Below are 21,005 nucleotides of genomic sequence, written 5' to 3'. Positions count from 1 at the left end.
TGGCGCATTAAAATTGTTCATGTTGATGGGATTTTATTGTTAAATATTCCTATACACGATATAACAATATAATTTGTTCAACATCACTTCCCAATTTCTTACCCCTTGGTTCCTTTTCTCTACTGATCTCTCTTTGATTTTCATGAGAACTTGTCCACTTCCTTTTCCTTCTTCCTCTCTAGTTTCACATTTCTTAATATTTTAGAATTGAATGTCACCTGAGGTAGTGTTTGTCCTTGCTATGAAGTTGTTATTTCCCCTATTTTGGTATTTAGGCCTTGAAATGAAATCACACATTGCAGCTCATAAAATATGTTCTACTTCCTTAAGAAGAGTATTTACATAAATTTACATAAATTTTTCTGCATAGAAAATTTATGTATTCTTTAATCTTTCATTTGTTTATTCTTACATGAAACCATGCATATTAGTTTTATGGATTAAATTGTTTGAACTTTGGGTGTTCCTATCCATCCTCCTCCTCCTCCTTCTTTTTGCACTTCCTTATTTTTTCTACTATTAATAAGCTCAAAGCTCATCTCATCATCTCATATATTTTCTGTCACAGTCTTGGACTCATACTTCATCAAAGAGATTTTTTTTTTTTTATTAGAAAATGGTGTCAGAAACCTAAATTTAATAGTTGTTGTGACTGTTGTTAATATAGAGTGGTGGTGTCTCTGATTCTTCTCAGTTGATAGAGGCAAGAGAATATATGTACAGCTTAACTAAAGAATAAATACATATATGTGAAAATAAAGTCATTTATATATATGTCAATAAGTTCTTAGAGCCTCACTAAATTGCTGAGACTGGTCTCGAACTCCTGCCTCAGTCTTCCAAGTGCCTGGGATTATAGGCATGAACTATCATTCCGGCTTATTAGATTCTTTTGTTAAAATATGACTTCTGTGCAGTCTTTTCTGGTCCTCTGTGTGTCTGTTGTACAATACAGACAGTTTCTGTTGGACAAATGCATACAGAATCATATACCTCTTAAAAATTTCCCCATGTTTTCCTATTTAACTTTGGTCTAAATTCTGGGGCCATTGATAACATAGTTTTGGCATACCCAAAAAGTCCTGTCATATAACACACAATCATACATGTTGCCTTTTCATTCTGAATTACTTAACAATGTAAAATTAAATTGAGATTTAACCAAGTTCACATGGCTTGATATCTATGCATTTTATTGCTGAATAATGTAAACCTTGAATGGATGTACCAGTGCTTAGTCATTCATTATGTGTAGGACATGTTGTTTGATTTTTTTTTTTTTTTCTCTCTGTGCTGGGGATTGAACCCAGGGCCTTGTGCTTGCAAGGCAAGCACTCTACCAAGTGAGCTAAATCCCCAGCCCTGATTTTTGTTTTTATAAATAAGTAATTATAAGTAAGACTATGATTAACATTCACATGTGAGTTATTGCATCAACTGGTTTGGTGCTTATAGACAAGCTTGCCAGATTACATGATATGAAGCCATGCTTAGCTTTTGCATTCTATCAGCAATGAATGAAATTTCCCACTGCCCTGCAACCTCACCAACCATTGGCTATCAGTTTTAAAATTTTCAACTATTTCAATAGTTGTGAGTGGTGTTCTTCTTTTAATTTCCTTCATTTACTAAATAAAATTACATTTTATTTACTATCTTCGTATCTTCTTTGTGTCTTTTCAGATTATTTCTGCCCATTTTTGAAAATGAATTATTTTATTACTGTTTTTTTTGAGGGTAGCATGTATTGAATCCAGGGGCCACTGAGTCACATTCACAGCCCTTTTTATTTTTTGGAGACAGGGTCTCATTAATTAGTTTAGGGGCTTACTGAATTGCTGAGCCTGGCTTTAAACTTGCCATCCTCCTTTCTCAACCTTCTGAGTCACTGCACTATTGAGTTTTGAGAATATATAGTTTAGGCACAAATTCTTTATCTGATACATACTTGCAAACATTTTTTCCCCCAGTTGGGGCTTCTTTTTTCATTTTCTTGATAGTATCTGTCTCAGAGCATAATTTTTTGGGGGGTGGGGCATCGGGATCGAACTCAAGGGTACTCAACCACTGAGCCACATCCCCAGCCCTATTCTGTATTTTATTTAGAGACAGGGTCTCACTGAGTTGCTTAGCGCCTGCTGTTGCTGAGGCTGGCTTTGAACTAGCCATCCTCCAGCTTCCCAAACCTCTGGGATTTTAGGCCGCACCACCGTGCCCCGGCTCCAGCCTCTTCTGAGACCGGGTCTTGCTAAATTTGCCTGGGCTGGTCTCAAATTCCGATCATCCTGCCTCCAGATTCCTGGGATTACTTGCGTGTACCACGCCAAACTCAGTATTTGTATTTTGCTTGTGTAACTGATAATGTGTGAAAACCTCTTCAGTCCTGTAGTTCACCATTTATTATAATTAGTATGCTTGTTAATGTAGCTAATGAAAATAATCAGATCTCTGTACACTTTTAAAGTGGAGTAAAATACAGACCTGTTTAAGATAAAAAAATTAACTACAGTACATAAAATTAGCACAAAAAATTGACATTAAAGAAGAATCAAGAGGCTCAGCACAGTGACGGAAGTGCGACACCAGAGACCGAGGTCAGCTTCAGTAATAAAAAGAAAAAAGACTGTGATTGTAGCTAGGTGGCAAAATGCCCTTGAGTTTGTTTAAACCCTAGGACTCCCTCGCTTCCCCTCGCCAAAACAGCAAAACAAAACAAAACAAAACAAAACAAAACCCCGTCGAAATTTTGGATATATGGATTTAAGGACAGCGAACTAGCATCTACGGGCAACGAGCAGGTAAGGGAACAGGTCTTTCAAGCGTTGTTACGAGGCAGATGAGTGAAAAGGTGGGGGCACAAGTCAGCATGCAGAGGTAACAAGTTATAGGAACCTGCAGTCACTTAGCAGGAAGACCCTTATTTCCTGCGGTGTAAAATTTGTCTTGTGGACCTCAGGGTCTGACTTGTTTCCCGCAACGTGATCCTCTTAAGATCTGAGGCGACCCTATATCCAAGAGGCACGGAACGGCTTCGGATCTCTGGGATCTCCCAGGTGGACTCATGCAGGTAAAAAAGTCCTCGCGCCGCATTCCAGTTCAACGCAGATGTTTTATGTCGCACCTTCCACCGCCCCTTTTTTCCTCGCGAGACCTCCGTGGGTACCAAAATACACTACCCGGAACTTCCATTCTCTGTACTAATAAATTTAACTTGCACAACCTAAACGCTTTTACACATTCCGATGACTACACTTTTTTAACTACAGATGTGACCATCAACCACCTATCCAACAGAGTTAGCGTGTGTCGTGTTCCCTAGATCTTAGTATTCCTGAACAACTGAGTTCGGCAACTAGCAAGTTTAGCGGCGCCATCGCTGACGTAAATCAACAAAAGTCACGTGACACAAACCAATTAGCTCTATTGGTGAGCCTGGCTGGTTGCGGGGAGAGGTCACGACAGTTGCGTGGGATTTACCCTGTGACACTATTAAAACAACTTTGTGTTGGTACTGGCTAAGTTTGTAATGCTAAGAATTTCTCCCGGGCTGTGCAACATTGTGAGCTCAGTCTTTTGCCGGGTACCACCTGCTTCGTGACGTGAGCTGGTAGCCGAGCCTTGTAGCCTCTGCATCCACAGCTTTCAGTCTTGCTTTGGAGTTTTCAGTCGCCACCGCCTGCGGTCACGATAAACTTGCTGTCCTAATATCGAGCTGTTTGAGAACATCATTTGAAGCTCTAGACTGGGGGTGGGGTGTTAGTGGGCGTCGACGTGGGAGTTGTAATTTGCAGTGTTTCCATGAAAGCCTGTAGATTGTCGCTCGCTACTGCCGCGGCAGCATTCAGTGATGAGGAAAAGAAAATGGCGGCGGAAAAAGCGAGCGGCGAAAGCGAAGAGGGGTCCCTCGCCTTGACAGTGGAGGAAAGGGAGACGCTTGGTGGATTGGACAGGTACGGACTGTCGTCACCAGCAGGTTGATTACTGATCTGTTGGTGCCACTCCAAAAAAGCCCAAATGCAGCTTGTGTCTGGTGGCGACGGGCGGTCGCCTTGGCTTGGCGTTCACCAAGCCCTTGCTGCTGCCCAGGCCTAGGTTTCGGGAAGGGTTGGGTCAGTGGTTTTCCGCGAGCCTTAACAAGACACGTGTGTTTCTTCCTACAGTCGCCTCTTTGGATTCCTGAATATTCGCGAAGATGGCGCCAGGATGAAGACCCTACTGGGCAAGGTAGGGCAGCTACGCGAACAGAACTGCCTACACGATCTTTTTGGCTTGCGCCTTGCTGGTTCTGGTAATTGCGTCCCGCGCTGTCTTTCATTGTAGACAACAGCAATGGCCAAGGAGCATTTGAAAAACTTCCTCACTTTTGCTATCCTCTTGCCCCGTCATAATATTGCTCTCACGCTGGCCAAAATCTTTCCAGCCTGTGTCTACGCTTTGGGGCCCTGGGTTAATAGACTCGTTAGTATTGCCGGCTCTTTTAGAGCTTTTTGGTTAAGCCAATAATTCCTGAATTTTAGCATCATAGTTCGTCAGTATTTACAGAGTTTTAAGAATTTAAGACTTAGCTACGGCCTCTTTTTGTTTTTTTGTTAAATCCCCTTTGATTGCTAGCTTGTTATGTCTAATTTAACCAGGCGCTTTAGACTTTCTTGTATTACTTGTCTCTTAAGGATTAAATTCACGTAATTTTTTGCGTTTAACAGTTTTCATTAGGTATTGAACCTATCCTGATTGGCATGTTTGTAAGTTAAATGATTTGTTTACTTTTTTTAGAATTTAGCCAGCACAGTAGTAGTGCTGAGATAGTTATCTCTGTGTGTGTGTATGTGTGTGTGTGTGTGTGTGTGTGTGTGTGTGAGAGAGAGAGAGTGTGTTTTGGCCTAGGAGTCTTGAGGCTTGAGTGTTAGAGACAGAGAATGTGTTTCCTTATTTGTGTGAAAAGTTGGCACTGTCATTTAGTTAATGGCTGCTCCTATCAGCCAAGATGGCGGGAAATAGTGGGAGGGGAAATGAAGAGGGGATTGTTTTCGTGGAGAGGAAAGAAGAGAGGAGATAGAAAAAGGAAAATCTTTGGGAGAAGATCTTACAAATCCCCTGACACAGCTCCATTATTTGAAAGGGGAATTATCGTGTTTACTCAAAGTGGTATTCTTAAACCTACTATATGTTTATCATTTGTAGCACATTTAGTTACTTCTGGTAAACTGTTGCCTAAAGGCCCTGGAACCTTACTTTTCAAGCCATTTTATGACCTGATCAGTTTTATTTAAAATTATATTTTTATCCTGTCACTTGATGGGATGAAAGGACTTTGCAATAACTGCTGCATCCATTACATTTTTCTCTTTAGTAGAAATCAGTAGTTATGAACTTGACAGCTTGTTGCCGCAAATGAAATTCTAGTTCCTTGTTTTTTTGGGGGGTGCTGGGTTGCTAGGGGATTTTGAACCCAGAACCTTATGCTATATTTATTCTTAAAGTAAGGATTTTTTTTTTTTTTTTTCTTAAATTGAGGATTGAACCCAAGGGTGCTTAACCACAGAACTACAACCCAGCCCTTTTTTTTTTGTATTTTGTTTAGAGACAGTGTCTCACTAAGTTGCTTAGGGCCTTGCTAAATTGCGGAGACTGGCTTTGAACTCAGGGCCCACCTGTCTCAGCCTCCAGAATAGCTGGGATTATTGAGTATGCCACAGTTTCCATCTTAATACAAGAGTTTTTTTTTTTTTTTTTTTTTAAGATTTGTAAGCACTGGTAAATACTTTAAAGTTGTACATATTAGGTGTACGATGTAATATTTAACACATATATTCATTCATTGGTTAATGTTCAAGTTAACATATCTGTATCCTCAAAAATTTATCATTTCTTAATATTGAAACTTTCAAAGTTCTGACTTTTTGAAATGTAAAGTAATTACCTTTTTCTGTAATCATAATACCCTGTAATTGTGTGTGGAGCTTCTTGCTTCTAGGTGACTGTAACAGTAATCAATCTTTCCCCATACCTGTTGGTGCCTTTCTGTCCCAGGTCTCTATTAACTCAGTTTACTTTCAACTTTGTTGGATTCCACATAAGTGAGTCATGTCCATATATTTCTGGATCTGATTTATTTCACTAAGTGTAATGATCTGTAGTTCCATGCATACTGCTGCAAATAATTTCTTCCTTATTTATGATTGAGTAGTATCCCATTTGTACCACCATTTTTAAAAATGATAATTTAACGTCCATGGTCTTTAATAATATAGTTAGGTTTATCACAGTCTTTAAGGTCTTTTATATATAATGTGTTTTTAAATTTTTGTTTTGATTGCAAATAATGACCAGAAATAAGTGATTTAATACTTTTTCCCTATAAATCCATTCCAGTTGATTGTTGAATATGATTATTAAATATTATGTAAGTGAAAACTGCTCCATGAAAATTGTGAACAGCTTTTTATGTACATATGATACAGATGATAAATTATAAAGTATTTTGGAGGGGAGAGTGAAATTTTTATTTTTTATTTGGTGCTGAGGATTGAACCCAGTGCCTCACATGTGCAAGGCAAGTGCTCTGCCACTGAACTATAGCCCCAGCCCTGTGACCAGCTTTAATATTCTTTAAGCTACAGTGATTTTTTTTTTTTTTTTAGGTCTCTTGCCTTTATTGAAAAGAAAAAAATTATTCTGGAAACTGGGGTTTGAGGCAAGAGGACCACAAGTTTGAGGCTAGCCTGGGCAATTTACTGAGATTATCTCAAAAGACAGTAAAAAGGTCTGGGTCTGTCTGGGGTTGTAGCCCAGTAATAGAGTCATTGCCTAACATGTGTGAGGCCCTGGGTTTGCTGTTTAGTACTGCAAAAAAAGAGTAAGGGTGTTTCTTCATATAGTTACTTTACCTGTTTTGATTCCTAAGGCTTCACAAAGATGACTGCTTCTAATTTAATTTGGAGTGTATTTTGGGGTAAATATTTCTAATTTAACTTGGAGTTTATGAAGCAGCTTACATTGATAGTGTTTGAAAAAGATTGGGGAAAAATATGTCTTAACATACATATTAATGAAACGTACTTCAAAGTAAACACTAGTTATGAATGTTTCCATGTGATTAATATTTACTTTATAACATTAGGAGTTTTAAATTATATGTTAGTAATATGTAATGATTTTTAAATTTTTTTCTTTTTAGTATTGGGGATTGAACCCAGGGCTTGTAAACCACTGAGCCACATCTCCAGCCCCTTTTTGTATTTTATTTAGAGACAGGGTCTCACTGAGTTGCTTTGTTCCTCACTAATTTACCTCACGAAAATCATCTCCCAAGCTGCTAGGATTACAGGCATTTGTCTCTATGCCTGGCCATTTGTAATGATCTTTAAAAAGATTTAAAAAAATAAGATAAGTGGACAGAGATTGCTTAATCAGATATTTAAAATTGCATATGATCTTAAATACTTGGAAATTTATGCTTTATGTAGCTTTTTCTTATTTATGTTTGAGCAGTTAAGTGAAAAATTTTGAGAGGAGTTTTTTTTTTTTTTTTTTAAACATTGAATTGAATTTCTTTTAGGAGCCAAAGTTTTTCATTTTTTCATATTGATATTGTATCTCATGTAAATATCTCTTCTTTGTAATAGTAATAAGTTGCTGAAGCTGTTGAGATAACATACAAATATAATGAAAATCAGTATGAAATTTACTCAGAAGACTCAGAATGGGAAACATCATATAACCTGGTTACACTTCTCCTTGGCATGTATCCAAAAGAACTAAAATCAGCATACTCTAGTGATATGTGTGTACCTATAATATAACAACACAATTTATATGGAACTAGCCTAATTCATCTATTGACTGTCAGTAGATGAATGGATAGAGAAAATGTGATATATGTACACTGTTCAGCCATAAAGAAAAATGAAATTGTGTCACTTACAGGAAAATAGATGGAATTTGAGAACATTTTGTTAAGTGAGGTAAGCCAAACTTAAGAAAGTCAGTGGTTGTATCTTTTCTGTCCTTTGTGGAAGCTAGAGAGGAGAAAGGAAAAGAAAGGTAGGGGTGGGGGAAATCTTATTAAAATCAAAGCAGGGAGATCCATAGAGTAGAGGTTAGAGGTCAGGGACCAAGGTAAGGCAGTGTGAAGGGAAAGTGAAATAACAGGGAACAGTCCTGACCAAATTATATTGTTACATCATGTGCATGTATTAGTATGTAATAATGAATCTTGATATTACATGTAATTATAATCTACCAATAAAACATGGGAAAAATTAATTAAAAAATAAAATTATGATTTTGTGCAGGGGGGAAAACACGTAAGTGGGAAATGAAGGAGAATATATAAATCATGGTAGGTATGCCATTTGATGACTCCTCGGTAGTTTTTATCCATTCATGTTGGTTGTTCTTTTTTTTTGGTGGTGGTGGTGGGGGGGTACCAGGGGATCAAACCCAGGGCCTTGTGCTTGCAAGGCAAGCACTCTATCAACTGATCTATCTCCCCTTCCCATGTTGTTTGTTCTTGATAGTCATAGAGATCCTGGTCCTATGATACACCTGGTCTCTGTAGCTGATAAGATTGTTTAGGGTGGGTAGGTAAGACTCAAGCCTCAGAAAGTATGAATTAAAGTGGGAGAGCAGAGGGGAGAAAAAAAACAAGCCACTCTAATTTACTGGCTGTCAGGCTGTGGGTTGAGACTCAAGAATGCATTTGTTCTTTGGATTGTCTTTGTTTTGGTAATATAATTATTGGTAGAAAGGTAAATAGAGAAATTATAGTTGTTTACTATTCAACAGCATAACAGGGCATTTTTTTTTTTTTTAATTTTAATTTTTATTTTTTTTTGGGTGCTGGGGATCAAACTTAGGGCCTTGTGCTTACAAGGCAAGCACTCTACCAACTGAGCTATCTCCCCAGCCCCTGCATGTATTATTTAGAGTATAAAAACTTTGGGGTAATAGTAGAACTTTAAATTTATTAAAACATGAATTTTTCAGGCATTGCTCATGTAAATGATAGGAGAAAACAAAATGATTTCAAAAGTGTTTTACTTTTGTTCTGAAATATATGGATGGTGATTTTTTTTTAATTAAATTTCTTTTTTATTTTTACAGACTGCATTTTGATTCATTGTACACAAATGAGGTACAACTTTTCATTTCTGTGGCTGTACACAATGTAGATTCACATAGTTATGAAGGATGATATTTAAGGTGATTTACATTGTATCTGTTTTCTAATTGTCAGTCTTTATCAGATACATTCATTTTCAGTTCTAAAGGAGATGGGTATTTGTGTTAAAGAAGCAACCATTGAAATAGTATCATCTGTTGTTACTTAGAAATTAGGGAACTTTTATTTGATACATTAAAAATAATATTTTCTGGGCAAGAAACTGTCTTTAACAATTATGTATGTATTATACCAAAAAAGTTTTTAAAAATTCATTTATATCTGTGTGTATATATATATATATACACACACACACACCTGTATATATGTGTGTGTGTGTATTTATTAGTTGTCAGTTGATCTTTTAATTTATTTTTATGTGATGCTGAGTATTGAACCCAGGGCCTCCCACATGCCAGGCAAGTGCTTGCTTTACCACTGAGCCACAACTCCAGCCCCACAAAAAGTCTTAAATGGGCATTAATTAGAAATATTACTTTAAAATTTTGCCAGATATATATGGTTATATAAATCTGAAGACAGGCAGTATTCAAAATTGCATTTAGACAGGCAGTTTTCTAGTTGTAGGTTTACTTTTCATAAGCTCTCAGTTCTTTTTGCAGTTAAATGGACTGCCATTATTCAAAATTAGTAAAATTGTTTTGTCTGAAATGACTTTTTGTAACTCCGGTGATAAAACTTATTTGTAGGACTCACACGGAATACCAGAATGAAGTTTGCAGGTTTTTTTTTTTTTTTTTTTTTTTTTTTTTGCATTTCAGTTCATTGTAATGCTTTGGTTCTTTGAGACTGATATTAACGAATGACACCGGTTTGTGTGTGTGTGCCTGTGTGTGTGTCATGCACAATAGGGATTAAACTCAGGGATGCTCTTCTATTGAGCTACATCCCTAGTCCTTTTTTAAATTTTTTTTTAATAAAAATTTTTTGCTTGAGTATTCCAAGGCAATATTATGCAATTTGGTGACTTTCTAAACAAAAGTTTCTGTGTTCAGCTAATTAATAAACATCATAAAACAAGATTTATATCAACCTAATTTGGCTCTATGATTGTAACTCTATGTGTTAAACAGAAGGTAAATTAATTGATCATTCAGTGGCATGTGTAATAGTTTTTCCTGTCTTCAATTTCTATTTCACTTTGATTTCTTTGGGGTATATTTTTTATATTTTAGAGAGGGTCTTGCTAAGTTGCTGAGCCTGATACCAAATTTATAGCCCTCGTATGTCAGCCTCCTGAGTAGCTAGGATTATAGACTTATGAAACTATGATGGACTAACAATTCCAATTAAAAAAAAAAATCTCTGATTTTGGTTACTCTTAGTACTTTAAGTGGAATTGTAGGATTTGTCTTCTTTATAACTGGTTTATTTCACTTAGTATCAGGTCCTCGATGTTCAATTATATTGTAGCATAAGTTCAGATTTTCCCTTTTGATAGTGAATCATACTTTATTGTATATAATTACACATTTTGTTTGTTTATTCCTTTGTAAATGATACTTGATTGCTCCTGGGTATTTGAGCTTGTGACTATTGCTGTGATGAATGTGGATGTACAAATACATCTTCCAGTCCATGCTTTCAATTTTGGAGGTGTACAACCAGAAGTGTAGTTGCTAATGAAAGACAATTCTGTTTTTCTAATTTTAAAAAATGTTTCGTTATGTAGGATTGAAACCAGGGTCTCTTTTTTCTATAGAAGTGTTCTAACACTGAGCTCCATTTCTAGTTCTTTTCAGGGTTTTGCTGCATTCCTCAGGCTACCTTGAAATTTTGATACCTCACCTTACCCTGTAGTTTGGATGACAGGCTTGTACCACCATGATCGGCTACTCTTTCTAAATTTTTTTTAAATTTATTTTTTGTTTTTTAGTTGTTGGTGGACACAGCATTGCTATTTTATTTATGTTTTTAATGTCGTGCTGAGGATCGAACCCAGGGTCTCACGTGTGCTAGGCAAGTGTGCTACCTCTGAGCCACAACCCCAAAACCCCTTTATAAATTTTTGAGGAACTGCCATACTATTTTCCTTGGAAAATATGTTATTTTATACCCCCATAAAAAAATGCATAAGAATTCCAGTTTGCCTCCAATAATTCTGTTTTCTTTCTTTGATATAAGCTATTGTAATGGGTGTGAGTGGTATCTTGTAGCTTCATTTTCATTTGGTGTTGTAGAGTTTTGATATGTATTTCCTTAATAACTAGTGATACTGAATTGTTTTTCATGTGTGCATTGTATGTCATCTTTGAGAAATGTTTAATGTTGGTGTTTTTGAGTTGTAGAAGTTTCTTCTATTTTCTAGATACTGGTTCCTTAATTTATATCTGATTTGCAATTATTTTCTCCAGTATTTTAGATTGTGTGTTCACTCAGTTGAATGTTTTTGATGTCTAGTTTTTTTTTTTTTTTTTTTTTTTTTTTAATACTGGGACTTGAACCAAGTGACGTTTTATCAATGAGCTGCATCCCCAGTCCTTTTTATTTTGTATGGGATAGGGTCTTACAATGTTGTTGAGGTTCTCTTTAAGTTGTTCATTCTGACCTTGTATTTGTGATCCTTGCTTCATCTTCCTGAGTTCTGGGAGGAGAGGGTTGAGCTACCATGCTTGGTGAAGTCATAAAATTTAATGTAGTCCTGTTTATTTGTTTACTTATTTCTTAAGTTTTAAAGGATAGGACTTATTCAGGTGAAGGGGAAAAAAAAAAGAGAATTTTCATTTTATTTTGTTGCTGATATTCATCTGCTTTCATATCAGTAAACCATTATCAAATCCAGTATCTCCTGTGCTTTCTTGTTGGATTTTATTAGATCTTAGTCTTATAGTTAGGTTTTTAATTCATTTTGAGTAAATTAAAAAAAAAAAGTTTGTTTATATTCAACGCTCTGCTGCTGAGCTACAATCCCAGTCCTCCAGTAATTTTTTGTTTGTAGTTAAGACTTCAGCTTCTTTCTTTGGTATTTATTTACTTAATTGAAAATATTTTTATTAGTTGTTGAATCTGTGTTTATTTGTATGTGGTGCTGAGAATCAAACTCAGTGCCTCACACACGCTGGGCAAGTACTCTACCATTGAGCCACAATCCTAGCCCCCTTTCTTTGGCATTTAGATAGCGTTTTTTTCCAATATGAGTTGTTGAAGATTCTCTTCATTTTCCATTATGTACTGTTAGTACCGTTGTTGAAAAAAATATGGCCACACATGCAAGATTCATTTCTATTTTTTGTTTTGTTGTAGTTGTCTTTTGCCAACTACCATATTATTATTGTTATGATTATTATTATGAATTTATTTTTGGGGGATGGTACCAGGGGTTGAACTCCGGAGCATTCAAACAGTCCCCAGCCCTGTTTTGTATTTTATTTAGAGACAGGCTCTCACTGAGTTGCCTAGCACTTTGTAGTGGATGAGGCTGGCTTTGAACTCCTGATACTCCCGCTTCAGCCTCCAGAGCCTCTGGGTTACAGGTGTGTGCCCCTGAGCCCAGCTCATATTATTATTAATCATTGTTGTTAGGTAGTATATTTCAAAATGATGGCATGGGTAGTCCTCTAACTTGGTTCTTATTTTTCAAGAGTCTGGTTTTTGAGTTCCTTAAGATTGTATACTATTTCTTCTAAAGTGCTACTGTAATATGTATAGGGATTTCATTGAAATCTTTGGATCACTGTGGATTTTATGAACATTTTAGCAAAACAGAAGCATAGACTGTCTTTCCATTCATTGATGTCTTCTTTGATTTCTTTTAGTAGTATTTTGTGGTTTTCAGTATACAAGTCCTCCACACCTTGGTTAAGTTTGTTCTCAAGTATTTCATCTTTTTGGCTATAATAAATAGAATTTTTCTTTCTTTCTTCGTGTGTGTGTGTGTGTGTGTGTGTGTGTGTGTGTGTGTATGTGTGTGGGGGGGCATTGATCTGTCGCTGTACCACTGAGCTACATCCCTAGCGCCTAGATTTGTTTTCTTACCTTCTGTTTTAGATTGGTCATTGGTAGTGTCTGGTAACACGTGATTATCTGCTGAGAATTTTGCTAAATTAATTCTAACAGGCTTTTTTTGGGTGGATTTTGGACTTTAGTACATATAAGAGTATGTCATCTATGAACAGATAATTTCACTTCTATATTATTTGAGTGCCTTTTATTTCTTTTTCTTAACTAATTACTCTGGGTAGAATTTGAAGTACTACAGTTGACATTGAACATCCTTGATTCTTAGCGAGGAAAAATTTTCAGTTCTTCATTGATTATTGGATTAACTATGGGGTATTGAATTTTGTCAAATGATTCTTCTGTATTAGTTTAAATATTAATATGGGATTTGTCATTTTTTTAAGTAGTATAGTAATTGGTAGATGTTCATGTTTTAAACTGTTCTCACATTAAAGGATAAATCTGTTATGTGATCTCATTGATATGCTATTGACTTTAGTTTGCTAATATTTTGCCAAGAATTTTTTAAATTAATATAAATCAGGGATATTGAATGTATATAGTTTTTATTTTTTTCTTTTTGGACTTGGTTTTGGTAAAAATCTAATGCTTGCTTCATAGAATGAGTTTGGAAATGTGTCTTCTTTTTCAATCCCTTGAAAGAATTTGAGGATTGTGGTTATTATGGTTTATTTTCTGAGCTTTAGGAATCTAACTGAGGAAGTCTGTGCCTGCTCTTTTATGTTAGAGTGTTGATCATCCTATAGTTTCTGCTATCAGTTACAAAGTTTTTGTTCTAGTTCCTAGGTCTAAAAGTGATGGATTATATTTTATTTAATTTATTTATTTTGTGGGTTTAGTCCTTTTTTTTTTTTTTTTTTGTTGAGAGTTAGATGTTTTAGATAGATATTTTAGCAACTTTGCAGGGAGGACATTAGCTGCCTGAACTTAAACTGTAAAATTTTGTCTTAAGATTGTTAGCTCAGTATTGAAAACAAAAATTCTTAGATTTTTCACATGTAACTTTCCTGAATGATCTCATTGTTTTCGTAGTTCAACCTATGATTTGAATAAAAATTTTGTTCAGATTCTGAAAACCCATGAGGTGTTTTTTCTTTGTCATCAGGTCTAATGTGTGGTTTATAGAATACTTATTAAAACTCATAGATTAGGACTGGGAATTAAACTCAGTTGTTAGAGTGCTTACTTTACAAGCACAAGTCCCTGGGTTCAATCCCCAGCACTGCAAAAAAAACAAAACAAACAAACACCCCCCCCCCAAAAAAAAAAAAAACAAAAAAAAAACCCTGTAGATTTCAGTTCATGTTCTTTGCTTAGATTAGATTGTCTAGCCATTTGTTATATGTGCATTTTGCTAATACTGCTTGGTATTGAAGGATATATCCGAATGCCCCAAAGTGTGTTAGAAGTAGCAAAATAATCCCGATGTTAGTTTTTAGGAAGAACTAGCTTTCTCTGTTAATATACGTCTTGGAGTTAGGGGTAGGCCTGAATAGTCACTGAAGTGCTAAAGTGGAGGAAGAAGGTTGAGGGGACGATCTCTTTGCTAGTGCTTCCATATCTGGAAGACCGTTTTAGATGATAAATCCATATGTGCAGTTTTGGTAAAGCACTTGTGTTTATTGTGCACAAAGTTCATCTTTTATCTCATAACTTCTGAGCTTTGTAGATGACCTGAGGTGACAGTGTAACATGAAAAGTAGAGATAGTGAATTATAAATAAATTTCTTATTATTTTATAAATATCTTATATAACTTATAAATATCTTACTTATTTTATATAACTTATAAATATCTTACTATTGTTGTTATGACATCTTGTACATGAAATTGTTATGCCTGTGGGCAACTGTTAGCAGAGGGACAGAAGGAAGCACACAGGGAAGGATGGATCAAGTTCTTAAGAATTTAAGTTTTGATGTGAGCCATTGATGTGTGTGCATCTTCTGGTTGTAGTATAGTAATACTACCGGGCACATGCTTTCTTGCTAAAACTTTAGTAGTAGAAATGTGATAATTCTTTTAGAAATGTTATTGTTGGTATATTCTATTGCTTTGTGTCTCATTTTAAATTGACCATTAAGGAATATGTTATTTATTTATTTAAAACAATTTTTTAGTTGTATATGGACACACTATCTTTATTTATTTATTTTTTATGTGGTGCTAGGATTGAACCCAGTGCCTTACGTGTGTTAGGCACTCTACTACTGAGCTACCTTACTCCAGCTGGGAGTAGGTTATTTTAGTTGTAACTGTGATAACATATCTGTCTAGAAGCTATTGCCATTTCTGGGAAAGGCAGGATTAACTGTTTTTTTTTTTTTTTTTTTTTTTAAACATGTCAAGTTGGTGTTGTATATTCTTGATTATCAGAATACTCCCATAGATTTGTGAGATTAAACTGGTTCTTATTAATGATATGTGGGAAAGATGATATGCACTACATTCTTTTTTTTTGGGGGGGAGTGCTGGGGATCGAACTCAGCACTCTACCGACTGAGCTATCTCCCTAGCCCCTGCACTACATTCTTATTCACACAAAATGGAATGCTGTGTAGGTATATGCAGTACGTAGATAGATATGTCCACCTGAGTAGCTTGTGACTTGGTGACTTTGTTGTTTGCTTGTGTTTTTCTGTTTCCACAATGCATGTATTCACTTTTAAAAAAACAAAAAACATTTCAACAACCTGAAAAAAAATAAAACAAAACAAAACAGAACAGAGCAGAACAAAACAAAACCAAAAAACTGAAAAAACCCTCCATGCTTCTTAACCATATTTCTTGTTTTCCTTCTTTACTAAGGTGCTTTTGTACATGCACAGTTTCTCAGCCAGATAAGGAAGGGAGTGAATAGTTACCTTGACCTTATTTTCTTATATCCATGAACTCTAACATATCTGATCAGTTTACTAGTTTGCTCAGCCCAAATTGGGCCTGCAAATCAGGCTAGTAGAGCTATGGACTTTACGTTCCCAAAAAATTTGTCACATTTTCTGTGTACAAATAGATGTTTTTACTGGCCTCCTGAATCTCATCAATTTCTCTGGCAGCAAAGCTGCTGATTTCTGACATTCTCCAAATTCTGCTATTGGAGCTGTAGAGAGAGAGAAAAAGGAATCTACTTTCTGTCAATTGACTATCCTTACATGTACTGAGATTTTTGTGGGATTTTTCTATTTTTTATTTAAGTGGTACTTATCACTTATCACTTTTACTGGGTAGAGTACTTGGTAAGTGTGAATTTTTTTTTTTTTTTTACTGTTTGTGAATTTTATAAAGTGGATTGTGTCTTTTAAGTCTTTCACAATCTTTTCTTTTTAAAAATCCCTTTCTGTCAATCATTGAGAAAGGGACCATATAATTGTTAGTTCTTTTCATCTCCCCATTCTGTCACCTTTTGTTTCATGTATTTGGATAGTTAAGGTTTTTATTTATTTATTTAAAATTTTGATCTTTTTAGCATTACTAAATTGTTGTCATCGTGGTTGTATGTTTTTGTTCTGAAATTAACTTTAATATTAAAATAGATAATCCTCAATACTTTGCTTTTACTTTTTCCCCCTTTTTTTTAGTGATTGGGATTGAACCCTAAAAGAACAGATATCATTTTTGTAGTGTTACATCTTAGCTTTTGAGATACAACTTAAATGCTATATGAATTTTGCCATTTTGCTAACACTGGTATGCTCCTTGCATCCACCATTCTGCTGGAATTATTTATTCCATTCATCAGTTAATTACTCTTAACTGATAAGAGTATTTAGGTCCACATACTACTTTCAGGCTATATATTCTGTTTTCATAATAATCTTCCTCATCTTCAAGTCCCCAGCTAATACTCATGTCATCACTTACTCCTTTTTGTCCTTCAAGTTCTTCCAACAAGAGAAAATTATGAGGAACTTTTAACTCTGTGGAGATCGCCATCCTCTCTAATTACGTGTTTATTAAAAATTTGGATAGTTTGTGCTTTAATATAGTGCCTTTTTTTTTTTTTTTTTTTGTACTGAGAATTTAACCCAGGGTTGCTTAGGCTAGCCTGGCACTTGTGTTTCTTCTGCCTCACTAGCCTGAGCTGATGGGATCACAGGAGTCACCACTGTAGCCTGCTGATAGTTACATTTGATGTGATTATTGACACAGTGATCTTTTAGTTGCCTTACTGTTTATTTTATACTTGTTCTCTTTCTCCTTTTTTATTTTTCTGCTTTCTTATGGATTTAGTATTTTTATGTTTTAAATTTGTTTCTTTCCTGGTCTGGGTAGCTTTTTGTATTTTGTTAGTATTTGATTAATAGATATAATTTTATATTACATACTCAGATACAGTGCTTGAGCAGTAGTTGATCCCTTTTTTTAGAATTTTTTTTAGTTGTTAATGAACCTTTATTTATTTATATGTGATGCTGAGAATCAAACCCAGTGTCTCACACATGCTAGGCAAGTCAAGTACTCTACCACTGAGTGACAGCCCCAGCCCAGTAGTTGAACTTTAGGAGGATCTTCCTTTCTTTCTTTTTTCTTTTCTTTTCTTTTTTTTTTTTTTTTTTTTTTTTGTGCTGGTGATTGAATCCAGGGCCTTCAAGCACTCTACCTACTGAGCTATCTCCCCAGGAGGATTTTTCATTTAATAGGTAGTCTTTTGTCACTTTGTTAGTATAAGACTCTTTCATTAGTGTACTTCCATATCTTTCTGTCTTTTGGTTATTGATCTTATGCATTTTATTTTATATTTGTCATAAATGTTTTAATTTGTTTTAAAAAACCTTTTACCATTTTTGTTTGTTTTGTTTTGGTGCTAGGGATTGAATCCAGGGCCTAGCCTATGTGTGCTAAGTGTGCGCTTCATCACTGAACCTCAGCTCCAGCCTTTTTTTTTTTTAGGAAATTTAGATAATAAGGACAATATTTACATTTATAGAGTTACTCGTTTTTGGGGGGTAGCTATAGGGATTGAATTCAGGGACACTCAACCCCTGAGCCACATTCCCAGCCCTATTTTGTATTTTATATAGAGATAGGGTCTCACTGAGCTGCTTAGTGCCTCACTTTTGCTGAGACTGGTTTTGAATTCTCAGTCCTCCTGTCTCAGCCTCCTGAGTATCTGTAATTACAAGTGCGCCACGGTGCCAGTGTGTTTCATTCCTTGTTCAGGGTTGGATTTTTGTTTTGGTTTTTCATATTTTTGTAGTACTGGGAATTGAATTGGGTCCAGGTCACCTGGTCTCACCTTCAGTGTGTATGAGTGAAGAGGAGGACTCCTCAATATATGTTTCAGGGCGTGTTTGTTTGTAATGCATCCTTCAACATTTGTTTGCCTGAAAAGTTTTTTTCTGGGTATAGGATATGGATGGAACCCAGGGGTATTTTACCATTGAGCTACATTCCCAGACAGCATGCCGAATAAAAATAAAAAGGAGCTATCTACCAAAACCCTGTCAAAAATTAAAAAAAACCAAAAAACAAAAACAAAAAAACCCCCAAAAAACGGTCATTTTATTTTGGTCAAGATCTTGGTTGATTAGTGAAACTGTCCTTGAACTGGTGATTCCCTGCCTCAGCCTCCTGATTTCCTGAGGATTATAAGCATGCCACATGGTCCCTGGATAATCTTCGTTTCGTTTTGTTTTTTTTGGTACCAGGGATGGAACTGAGGGGTGCTTAACCACCAAACCACATCCCCAGCTGGGTTTTTTTTTTTTTTTTTTTGGTATTTTATTTAGAGACAGGGTCTTGCTGAGTTGCTCAGAGTCTCAGTAAATTGCTGAGGTTGACTTTGAACTTACGATTCTTGTGTATCAGCCTCCTGAGCTGCTGGGATTATAGGTTTGTGTGCCACTGTGCCTGGTTAGACTGTTTAAAAATTTTTTTTTGCTTTTAAAGTGTTTATTTTTCTGTTAGGTTTTATTCATTTTGGTTGTTAAAATTTTACATTGTGAAATTTGGGGAAACAAAAGCAAATGAATACTTTGTGACTCTCGAAAATTACATCACATTTAAAACTTCATTTTTGCTAGGTGTAATGGTGCATGCCTCTCATCTCAACAATTTGGGAGGCTGAGGTAGGAGGGAATTGCAAGTTTGTGGCTAGCCTCAACAACTCTGTGAGACCCTCAGCTACTTAGTGAGATGCTGTCTCCAAGAAAAAAAAATTAGCTAGGCACAGTGGTGCATGCCTATAATCCCAGTTAGCTTTTTTTTTTTTTTTAATTAATTTAAAAAATTTGTTGTAATTTGTTTTACGCCTTTTTAAAATTTATTTTTTATTAATATTTTTTAGTTGTAGATGGACATAACCTTTATTTTATTAATTTTATTTATTTATGTGGTGATGAGGATCAAACCCAATATCCCATGAATCTGAAGAAAGTGCTCTATCACTGAGCCACAACCCCAACGTTGACACCTTTGTTTTTAAAAGAGATTTTTTTTTTGGGGGGGGGGTGCTGGGGATCGAACCCTGGCCTTGTGCTTACAAGGCAAGCGCTCTACTGACTGAGCTATCTCCGCAGCCCCTAAAAGAGATTTTTAAAAGTTTAAAACTAGTATGAAATCATGTTCACTTTCCTATCTTATTAGTGTCTTTGAGAACCTTCTATTACTACATGGAGAGGTGTTCCTTTTTCTTCTTAAAGGTTATATAGTATTCTTCTTATATTAAGTTTAAAATAGTATTCAGTTTAAATAGTCTTTGAGAAACCTTACAGTTTTTATATTTCTCTTTAAAGAATTTTCTTAAACAGAATTTGATACATGAAAATCATTTGAGTGCAGTAAGGAAGCCAAGAGATGTGTGCATTGCCTTGCTTTATTTCACATTTGTATCAATTTGTGTCCTTGTAGTGAGGCCCCCACCTCCAAGGAAGATTTTTAATTAAACTTCTCCAGATACCCTCAGCATAATTGTTCTTAAAAACAGAATATGAGCAAAAAATTCTGCAAAGAACACATTGTGAGGGCTAAGTTACACTGTCTTGCATAAACTAAATTTGTCCCCTAACTTAATGGTGTACTTCTGCTTTCTGTGGTAAAGAGTGGTGAAACCTTTGTCTAGTCTAAAAAATTGGAACAAAAGCACTTTTTATGTAAACCTTCAACCCCTTCCTCCCATTGTGGGTATAAAGTTCAAAGAATTTCCAGGCTCATGGTCCAGAAATTTTTAGGCTATAGCTATTTGGATTGCTGCAGGTAATAAATCTGTTTCCTACCAATTCCTCAGGTGTCCAACCTCATCTGTCCTACAACATCCTCAGTAAGAATAGGTGAGAGTAATCATAATTACCTCTTATTTCTGTTAGTTTTGTTATTAGAAACAGGCCATTTTTTGTCTCTTAGAATTTGCTTTTCTTGTATAAGTACAGTTGAACATTTTTTTTTTTAAGGCATAGAAGAGTCTTGTGTCTTTTTACTCTATTATTACATCTTTCTCCCCTGTTTTTTTTTTTCTTTTGCATAAATTTGTTTTGTTTTGTTTATTGTGTTCCTGTGGGTCAACTCCCAAAACCACTGAGCTATATCCCCAAACACTTTTTTTTTAAACCCAGGGGTAGTTTACCACTGAGCTGTATCCACAACCTTTTTTTTTTTAGCTTTTACTTTGAGATGTGGTCTTGCTAAGTTGTTTAGGGTCTTACCAAGTTGCTGAGGCTGCCTTCCAAGTTGTGAACCTTGGCTCAGCTTCCTGAGTTGCAGGGATTATAGGATTGTGCTACAGTGCCTATCTTGCATAGTTTTTTTAACTAATCCCTTAACTGTTCTTTCTTTATCCTACCAAGAAAAGACTTGCATTCATTTTAGTCTTTGTTATGTTGACTCATGACCCCTGAGCAGTCCAAATTTGAGAGTCTTTATTAGC

The 21,005-nt window shown here is 35.6% G+C and overlaps 1 protein-coding gene across 7 annotated transcripts in view; it reads left to right on the top strand.

Annotated features, from left to right (window-relative positions):
• The first annotated feature begins 3,425 nt into the window (after nt 1-3,425).
• Nucleotides 3,426-21,005, top strand: part of LOC306652047 (lysine-specific demethylase 6A) — a 202,658-nt gene continuing 185,078 nt past the window's right edge. For 4 of the 7 annotated variants that reach the window (XM_079125113.1, XM_079125118.1, XM_079125115.1 and 1 more), the window contains exons 1-2: nt 3,426-3,950; nt 4,161-4,224. In XM_079125113.1, the coding sequence (XP_078981239.1) occupies nt 3,799-3,950; nt 4,161-4,224 (216 nt within the window). In that variant the 5' untranslated portion in view covers nt 3,426-3,798. The remainder of the gene's footprint in view (nt 3,951-4,160; nt 4,225-21,005) is intronic. The other 3 variants (XM_079125116.1, XM_079125114.1, XM_079125111.1) reach the window with 1 other exon arrangement.

Source organism: Sciurus vulgaris (genome assembly GCF_902686455.1).
Source record: "Sciurus vulgaris genome assembly, chromosome: Y".
Taxonomy (NCBI): Eukaryota; Metazoa; Chordata; class Mammalia; order Rodentia; family Sciuridae; genus Sciurus; species Sciurus vulgaris.
Note: the sequence above shows the minus strand (reverse complement) of the source record. Positions and strands in the feature narration are given on the sequence as shown.